The sequence below is a fragment of the Sorghum bicolor genome, chromosome 8, assembly GCF_000003195.3.
Source record: "Sorghum bicolor cultivar BTx623 chromosome 8, Sorghum_bicolor_NCBIv3, whole genome shotgun sequence".
NCBI lineage: Eukaryota > Viridiplantae > Streptophyta > Magnoliopsida > Poales > Poaceae > Sorghum > Sorghum bicolor.
The window spans coordinates 61576302-61586135 of NC_012877.2; the positions used below are offsets into that span (position 1 = coordinate 61576302).

General features: G+C 46.5%; 1 protein-coding gene across 1 annotated transcript; it reads left to right on the forward strand.

Moving 5' to 3' along the window:
- LOC8081616 lies at positions 3820–7042 on the forward strand. Its single transcript, XM_002442537.2, has 2 exons — positions 3820–3966; positions 4434–7042. Exons 1-2 carry the CDS (start codon positions 3964–3966, stop codon positions 6891–6893), a joined length of 2463 nt encoding a protein of 820 aa, XP_002442582.2. The 5' UTR covers positions 3820–3963; the 3' UTR covers positions 6894–7042.

Sequence of the window (9834 nt, forward strand, 5' to 3'; positions counted from 1 at the left end):
GGGTTAGTTTTGACCATGTTGCTTCTTGTAAGCCTAAACAACTCTGAACCAAGTGTATTAATTTGTTGGTGCCTCCGACGAATGTACCGAAGGAAAGAATGAAATTAGAAAATGTGTGGTGAGCTAGTTTTCGTTGCAAACAATGAGCTACAGGTTGGATTTTACTTTGGGGCTTGCGCTCATTCAGAACGGGGGCTATAAACTAAACCGGCCAATTTGGCATTTAAATGGGCTCAATCTCAAGTCCAATTTTATCTCCATAAATTAGAAAACTAGAGTTTTCAAACTATTTAAAATTTTGAAACTATACTGGCTAAGACGCCTCGGCGTCCAGCCCACAGCAGCGACCACATCCGACATCGGGGCTCGTCGTTGTGCTGTCGCTGCCCTTGTTGTCGCCGTCTGCTTCCATGCTCTCTCCGTCCGCGGACCGGTTCTACCCATCCCTGGGCAGGCGCACGAAGAACCGCTGGTGGGCAGATGATGACAACGACGAGTCTGACAACGAACGTCCCTCGACCTACCTAGAGGCCGCTCACCGACCGGCGAGGCCAGCTGTGGTCTCCCCTGTGCACGCGGAAATTCATCTGGCAGCTGCTCCGGGGCGTGGCGGGGTGGATACCGGACAGAAGCATGCGCGGCGGCGAAGTAGGCGCAGCCAGCTGCGCCCCTAGCTAGTACACGGTCTGCTAGCCCGACCAGTGGACGGTCGGGCACCCGCCCGCCTGCGCCTTGGCACGCGGAGGCGGGTCTCTGCCCCCAACGCCGATGGATGGCGTGAGATTCTACCCCGACAGGACGAGGGATCTGCATTTGCCTCGGTTGAGCGTCACCACGACTCCGGTCCGTGCACGCAAGCTCATAAGATTCCCGCACATTTCCGCGGCAGATGCTTCAACTGCCTCTCCCACCACGTGGTGACTTGCCGCGTACCGCGACACGGTCTACATTGCCGCAGTCTTGGCCACCTCACTAGGGATTGTTCTCGGTCCAAGGCAGCACCAAATGGTGGGAGCCGGCCTCGCCATGCTCGTGCCGCCACCACCGGCCCTCCCAGCGAACGTCCCTCGGTGGTACACCAACCGCAAATGGGGCCAAGATGGAGACGACGACGACGCCACGGTGGTAAGCTGATGGCGGTCATCACGGGAGACAAGCCACCCGCCTCCACCGAAGACGCCACTGCTTCGACTTGCTTCCTCGAGCCTGACCCTTTGGCGGCCACACTCTGCTAGCGTGCTAGTGCCCCTGCTTTGCTCGTCTCGGTCCACCCGATGCTGGATGAGCTTGCCGCCCTCCTCGTTGCCGGTCCCAGGGCACCATAGGCTCCTGGCTGCCTATCACAGGGCCGGGACAAGCCTCGTTGTGGGACCCTATGTCGATGGCCTCTCAGTGCACGATGGACCATGAGTCGCCTCCACCGTCTCCTATGTGGGGCACACTGATGGGTGCTGTGGCGCTGACGGATGAGGACTCACCATCCCCTAGGGAGGCTGCACAACAATTGGCTAGGTTCACCGAGAAGGTGGTGATGATGAGGGAGCCACCGCTGATCAGCGCCCCTCCCAAGCAGAAGACGCCACCCAAGCGGACTTTGCCCCTTCGAAGCAGTCGGATGGCTGCTCAAAAGATGGACCACATCCCGGCATCCAAGCATAGCGAATTTCTGCTCAAGAAGAAGTTGGAGCTCCTAGAACCTTTGGCACCGCCTTCCTCAACGGCCAAGCGTTCCTACGAGTCCTACTTCAAGGGCAACCTCTTGACTGCTGAAGTTGAGGCCCTCGGCGAGCTGTTCCCAGCTTGCAGAGGGTTGCGTCTGTAGTTAGGTTGATCCCAGTGGATCCTAGGGTTGTCATTTTAAAAATGTAGCCCCTTTAGGTTCGGTCGGGTCGAGAACGACCACTCTTGTATTTTATTTGTCTCTCTCTTCTTAATACAATGATACAATGATACACAATGCTCTTGGCGTATTCGAGAAAAAAAACATGGCGCCACATCTGACACGAGGGAGATAAATTGGACTTTACAATATTTCAAAGGTCAACTAGACATCATAAAAATATATCTTTTTTTTGAAGAAAAGTGCAAATATTTTTATTGATATGCATTTAAAACATACATGCTGAATTAATCGCGAGAGATAAAGGACAAGCTGGAAAATTCTTTTAAAAACATGCATGCCGATTCCCTTAGGCCTTCTTTAGTTTACCTCAAAATTCAAAAGTTTTTCAAGATTCTCTGGTACATCAAATCTTGTGGCATATGCATAGAGAACTAAATATAGACGAAAACAAAAACTATTTACACAATTTGTCTGTAATTTACGAGATGAATCTTTTGAGTCTACTTAGTCTATAGTTGGATAATAGTTGTCAAATACAAACGAAAGTGCTACAGTAAAAACTTTTTGGAACTAAACAAGGCCTTAACAAGTAGGCTTATCTGGTCCCAGCTGGGGTCATAAAAGAATCAATTTTTAGAATCCATACTCAAAATTTGACTAATTTATAGAAAAGAGTAACAACATCTATGATATAAAATACGCATCTTATGAAAATATATTTTATGATAAATCTAATGATATTAATTTGATATCATAAATCTTAGTATTTTTTAGAAATGTTTGACTTAAGATAACTCTAGAAATTGATTCTTTTGTGGACACAAGAGTATAATTTTGCTATGTTTTAGTGCAGTTTTTAGTTTTGTAGAAATTGGCCACCTAATCTGCCTTAGGAAATCTTTTTCAGAGGCAGTTTCCTTGCCTACTTCTGAAGATCACCTGTTCTTTTGATTGTTGTCAAACCATGAGATGTAGTTCATCAGCTCGTGTGCCTCTAGATTTATGGATTTGTGATAATATAATAACTCTAAATGTATGGATTTGAGGTTATGGATTTGTGGATTTGTGATAATATTATAACTCTAAATGTATGGATTTATGGCTGTGGATTGGATGAAACAAGTACTTCATTATGTGTTCATGTGTGAATTTAAATTTGAAATATTTGTATATTTGAATTTGAATATAAATATATATTTGAATTCAAATATGAAACTGCTCTCATATAATCTTCCCTACAGTTCTAATTCATAGGGAAAGACTTCTAAGGAAACTACTTTACACCCTGGCTACCTTTCCACGTCAGGACTGGCTGTGCCTTCTAAGGAAATTTCCCTAGGAGGTCGAGGCCCTAGGGAAAGAATGTTTCCCTACGGTTTTTTGCCAAAACCGTAGGGGAACACTCCCTTTCCCGTCGAATTCCTCTCTAGGGGTCTTTCCCTACGAAATACCCTAGGGAACATGTTTTCCTACCGTTTTTTGGCGTTTCCCTAGGAATACTAACTCTAGGGAAACTTGTCAATTGTAGTAGTGTCGTTTCCTTGCCTACTTCTGAGGATCACCTGTTTTCTCGAGACAATACAAGATATACGCGGACTAAAAAAACGCCTGTAAAATCCATTGCACCCGCCTCTATAAATTATTTTTGTACTGGCGACAATTATATGTAGATTTAATATTAGAAAAAAAATGCAATTAGACCTTGGATGAAGTTCTTGCATTGCTCCGATCCGTACCCAGCAAGCATCGGAATTGCAGTAGCCCAACAAATCCAAATGAATAATCCTGGATTGTCTGTTGCCTCCTCAACCTTCGTAGAGGAAAAGCAAATTGAAAGCATAATACTTAGACGACTGGCAAAGAATAAAGAGACTGCCTGCCGACACGCAAAGTTTATTCAAGGAGCAATTGTATATGCATCCAAAGTGTGTCTTGTACTCTCAAAAGCACTGTTTGTACTAAAGAAGAAACCCCAGCATGTCTTCTGGTAATATTGCAGCCTTCAGAAGACCTGATCGATCACAGCTCTGGAGGCACGCAAGGATCCAGAAGGAACAGAGCTCTGGAGGAACGCCAAGGAAGCTCAAACAGAGCCTTGGAAAACAGAAGCAACAGAAAATATGGTACGTCATGTGTCACGGAAACTAATTTGTCTGTTGAAGTGATTTAATTAGCATCATATATTTATTTAAGCCACAGGGTCGTTAACTCTGCCATATAATACTGTTTGTGTTCTTGCACTTTGAAAATGTAATAACTTGACTTGTCTCCATCTCATAGTCATACATAGGATTAAGGAAAATGCCAAGATTACTCCTTTCAAGTTATATCCGCATAACCCTCTAAACCAATATAGATTTGGTTCAATTTATTCCCCAAACAAGTTACTTTGGTCGGTACAATTTGCTACTTCACAACACAAGATATGTTTTATTTTGATGCCTAATGCTTCTCTAGAATAGAGGTCGATTAGTTACTTGTGTAGATTGGTTTATATATTCTTTTCCCCCTTCATCATGAACTCTGCTTGTAGTTAAATCGCCATTCAAGATTTATGACACTTCTTCTTCTTATTCTTCTTCTTCGAAAGGTGGACTACCGCCGATTTGGAAATATGGGTCAACAACACTTGGTACATAATGCCACCTCAACAAGCTTTTTGCATCAGCTCAGAGATCTGTGGGGGAGTCCTAGGGGGACAGTGCTACGAATTGAGGCATTAGCACTAGTGGCCATCCTTCTCTCCTTTTTCCTTGCTGCCTTTGGGACCTGCCGCCGCTGGTCCAATAGTTGGATCATCCAAAAGGGCTTCTTAGCTGCCAATGCATTGTTTCTGTCCTTGGGGACATACAGCATTGGTCTAATGCAGTCCTCGCAGGTGAAGAGTGAGATGTACCCCATATGGGCAGTATCCTTACTGGCCCTCCTTTGCTGCGTCGACTCGGCCAGCATGTCCGGCATCGGCAATGAGGGCCAGATCTGGAAGCTGCTATATCAGCTTTGCCTCTACTTCGGGTATGTCGTACTAATGAGCGTCTCAACCATCTCCAGTGATATTGGAAACATTGCCATCTGTGTGCTGTCTGCCGTGACTTTGATCAAGGGATTTCATAGGTCCATGGCGGTATTCGTGCTGCCGAGTTCTATGCGGAACGCGATCAGAGAGGTTCCAGCACATATCATGGCTAGAAGATGTTCTTTCGGAGATCATGATGAACGAAGTGAGTTGCCAGTAGATATGAAACTTGACGTAATGGTTGAGGATGGGGTTGTCTATGAGGTTTCCATGATTGATGTAGCTTCCATGATCTTGAGGTGCAGGAATGCAAACTTGAAGGTAGAATCAGACCTCCGTGCCTGCAAGGACGTGTGCTTCTCCTTGTCTCTGTCTCATTTGCTGCAGCGGCGTCTCCTTGGGTCATCAAGCAGCAGCGCTGAACCGACAGAGACAACAATGAGCAGCACAGAGCCCTTGGTTGAAAGCTACAAGAGGGCTTTCAAGATCGTCGAGGTTGAGTTAGCCTTCATGTACGATGTGTTGTACACCAGCAACGCATTCCTCCACTACTACGAAGCGAGAAGCTGCAGCATCTGGGCAGTTGCTTCGGTTCTTGGGATCTGTTTTGTTGGGGCAGTGGCTGTCGTGCCTGGGGCAAGGACTACCCGGCATGCTTCTCCTGGCACCATCTCTGTGCATGCCACAGTAGCGGACTCGGTGATCACGGGAGTAATACTGGTGTCACTAGCCCTACTGCAGGTGTTGCAGTTGCTACGCTGCTGGACCTCAAACTGGGCCAGGGTCTCCTTTGCCTGTGATTTGGTCAGGATTCTAGGAGAGGAGGACAGGGAATATTTATATTCTGGAGGGAATGCACGACGACGCATTCCAAGATTCCCAAGAGAATACTATACAAGAGTGGATTTGAGCTGGGGAATGAGGCTGAGAGCATCTCTTCTCAAGATCAACTGGTCAGACGACAAGTACTATCTGTGGCAAAATAAGCTTGGGCAACACTCAGTTATGGAATCCATCAGGCTGCCTGGCTCTCGCTGCCATTGGCTATTCTGCTGCGGATTCATGGAGCTCGGTTCGCCGAGAAAGGGGCTTATCGTCCGGAAATGTTGGGCGCTGTTTGGACTGCGCTACATGGGCCGGGTGCTCCAGGAACTGTTGCGGGCGAGCAACACAGAGGGTGCACTTGAGTTGCATCCTGATGTGACGGCGTCCATTGGTGATTTTGTTGAAAAGATCAGGTGCAACGACGTAAGTGGCTGGGCATCATCCAAGCTTGCAAACAACAACATTCGACAGAGTTTCGTTCAAGAATTTAGCCTTCATGAGATTTATGGTAACGATGGCGCTGTTGATGACATTTACGTGCCTTGTATCCTGATGTGGCACATTGCAACGTGCTACTGCCAACTGGTGCAGGAGCTGGAACAAGAAGCCGCTGTTGCTGTGGACAAGGATCGCCGCGTCGCCACAGCTCTGTCCAAGTACTGCACATACTTGGTGGTTTCGGCGCCACGCTTGCTCCCAGGGCGGACCGATGCTACCGCCACGGTGTACGCTCAAGTTCGGGACGCCGCAATGTGGAATGTAGCAAAAAGGTCGTCGTCGTCGTCGTCGTCATCAGCTGCGGACAAGCTGCTGGTGGCCATGGAAAACTCTGAGCACCGCTATACTGGTACCTTCGTCATGGGATCCTTCGTCTATATGATGGGCGTGAAGCTGGGGAAGGAACTGGTCAGAACCATGCCTGCTGCTGATCGGTGGAAGGTGCTGGCAGAATTCTGGGTGAAGGCGCTGGTGTTCGCGGCGCCGTCCGACAATGCAGAGGAGCACCTGCAGCACCTCGCGCAGGGTGGCGAGCTCATCACCCACCTCTGGGCGATGCTCTATCACGCCGGCGTCCACAGGTGGCAGCTGAATAATCCAACTACAGAAGACAATTTCAAGATGGGGTGGGATTACATCTTTTGGATTCGCTCCTTCAAAGACGTCAAGAAGCCTCGCTCGTTCCCTTATTCTAGGCCCCGCGTGCTCTAGCTAGTCGCCTTCATTAATATAATGTGTGTTCCGCCTTACCCTTATATGAACTATGTATTTTACTTAATTTGTATGTATGTATGTATGTATGTATGTGTGTATGTATGTATGTATGTATGTATGTTGAAGCAGTGTATTTGATGGCATAGTCTATGTTAGTTAGCCTACACCTGGATGTGTGGCTGGCCACTCCGTCGCCCACAATACGCATTGCAACCTGTACATGTACTCTACGGAGATGAACACGAATACTTGTTGGCTCCTATTCTTCTACATGGTATCAGCTTGCACGGGTTGATCCCCTGATTTCTCACAACCGCTGCTCCTTTCCGCTTGTTTCTTCCTGCTCCGCCGAGCACGCCGTTTTTCACACCACGAACCGCTCGCCGCGTCGCGCCCTCTGGTGCTTTTGCCAGGGCTGCCCACCTTTCTACACTGTTTCCACGTCTCGCCGCGATCCGCTACTATGGACTCCAACCCGCTTTTCGATGCCGACATAGACATCAAGTCTTCTTCTTCCTCCTCCTCCCTCCTCCCTTGTTGCTGAATCCTATACTACTCCCAATGCGCCGCTCCCTGCCACCGTGCTGTAAATTGTCAATATCAAGTCCCACATCCCCGTCGAGCCCAATATTGCCGAGTCGAGTTATATTGAGTGGGGGTGTTTTTTTTTTATGCCTTCATCGGAAAATTCGGCATCAGCTCTTATATCTCCCTCTCCTGTCTCCACCACGCCCAATGCGCCTGCATCTATGTAACCACCTCCACCACCACAACATCCGATGGTCACACGTGCCCATGCCTGCATCCACAAACGGAATCTGCGCTATGCACTCACTACTACAGCATTTGAGATTTCACCTCTCTCTTTTGTTCGTGCCACGATGCGTGATCCCCATTGGTATGCTGCCATTGAACGTGAGTTCAGTGCTCTTCAGCCTAATCGCACCTAGCGCCTTGTCAATCGACCCGCTGGTGCTCATATCATCTCTGGCAAGTGGCTATTTACTCACAAACTCAAACCTGATGGTTGATTGATCGCTATAAAGCCTGCTGGGTGGTGCACGGGTTCACACAATGTGCCGGTGTCGACTTCGGCGAAACTTTCACGGCGGTCGTCAAATCTACCACAATTCACACTGTTCTTACCATTGCTGATTCTCACCAATGGCTGACACGGCAACTCGATGTCTCCAAAGCTTTTCTTCATGGCACCCTTCAGGAACATGTTCTCTCTGTCAGCAACCAACGGGTTTTCCAGATCCTCCGCACCCGCATGCCGTCTGTCTTCTAGACAAATCACTCTATGGCCTTCGGCAAGCACCGCGGGCATGGTTCGATCGCTTTGCTTCTTATGCTATCAAACTTGGTTTTCAACCAACCCGTTCTGACTCCTCGTTGTTTGTCCTGCAATGTGGTCCTGACATCGCCTATCTTCTTCTTTTGTGTTGATGACATGGTTCGTACGGGTTCCATTCAAATTCTCCTCCAAAGCATTGTTGATTGTCTACGTGCTGAGTTTGCCATCAAAGACCTCGGTGAACTTTGGTTCTTTCTTGGCATTGATGGCATTGATGTCAAGAGAACCTCTGCTGGTTCAATCAAAAAAAGAGAACCTCTGCTGGTTTCTACCTCTCTCAGCAAAGATACGCCGAAGACATACTTGATCACGCTGGCATGGCGCGTTGCAAATCAGCCTCAACCCCAATTGATGCCAAGGCCAAGCTGTCTAACGGGGATAAGATTGACGACGCCTCCACCTACATGCTATGAATGAATGCGCTGAACATTTGGATATATTGTGAAGAAATCACTGTATGGATAGTCCATATTTTAATATTTGTTGCTACTGGTTCCAAATAATTATTGTATCTAATTTGCTGCATGGGTAAGTGTATTTATTCTGCCGGTGGTTTGCTAACACATTTTTCTGTGCGTTCATCTTAACCGACAGAAAAAATACAATTTTCCCGTGAGGGCACCTCTGCAACTTGGATGGGATAACACTAACAGAAAAATCATTTTTCTTTCGGCTTTTGCTTTTTTCTATGAGGATTAACACATAGAAAAAATATTTTTAATCTGGTTGATCGTAATTTTCCTATGCATGTGAGACCCACGGAAAAATTGTTTCTAACAGCAAACACATAGAAAAATTCAATTTTTCTGTCATTTTATTTTTGTGTATATTTTTCTCACGATACACTGCTAGAAATATATTTTTTTGACGGTTGCGTTTTCGCACACATAGAAGAATTTGAGTTTCCAATAATGACGGCAAATGGAGCTCTAGCATTTGGCTTAAGGATTGAACCAACCTTATAGAATGGATATGATCTAAATCGTTCATACCAATTGCTTTGTGACACTAGTACAGAGAAGCTCGTAAGCCATGTCTACAGGTGTTTCACAGAACCGCCAGCGCTAGGGGTGCAGTGGAAATGGATCTTTCCACTAGCGATTAATTGAGGACCGCCTATGAAAATCGATTTCTACAGGCGGTTATGCTAAGACAACCGCCAATGAAAATCGATTTTCACATGCGGTTCTCTTAAGCCAACAACTGCTAGTGGAAATCGATGTCCAGTCTCGCCTTTTTTTTTCCAAATTTTCCCAACAAACCCTATTATATGTATATATTGATATTTAAACTAGTAAACTCTATTGGATCATCTCAAGTACAACAACATACAATTTAATTATATCATACATTAATGTATATTAAAGTTTGTGCTGACAAATATAAAGCCTCTGCTCTAATAATAATCTTGACTAAGGTTTAGCCTACTAATCTATGTTAGCACTCTATAGTCTAGCCTTGCTAAGACGCTGATAGCATCGTGATATTTTTCTTCGTATGGAATGACTTCTTTCAAGATAAATTTGCAGATGTCCTCAACTATGTTGTACAAAGCACCTTAGGTCATGTGCTTCGCCTTTT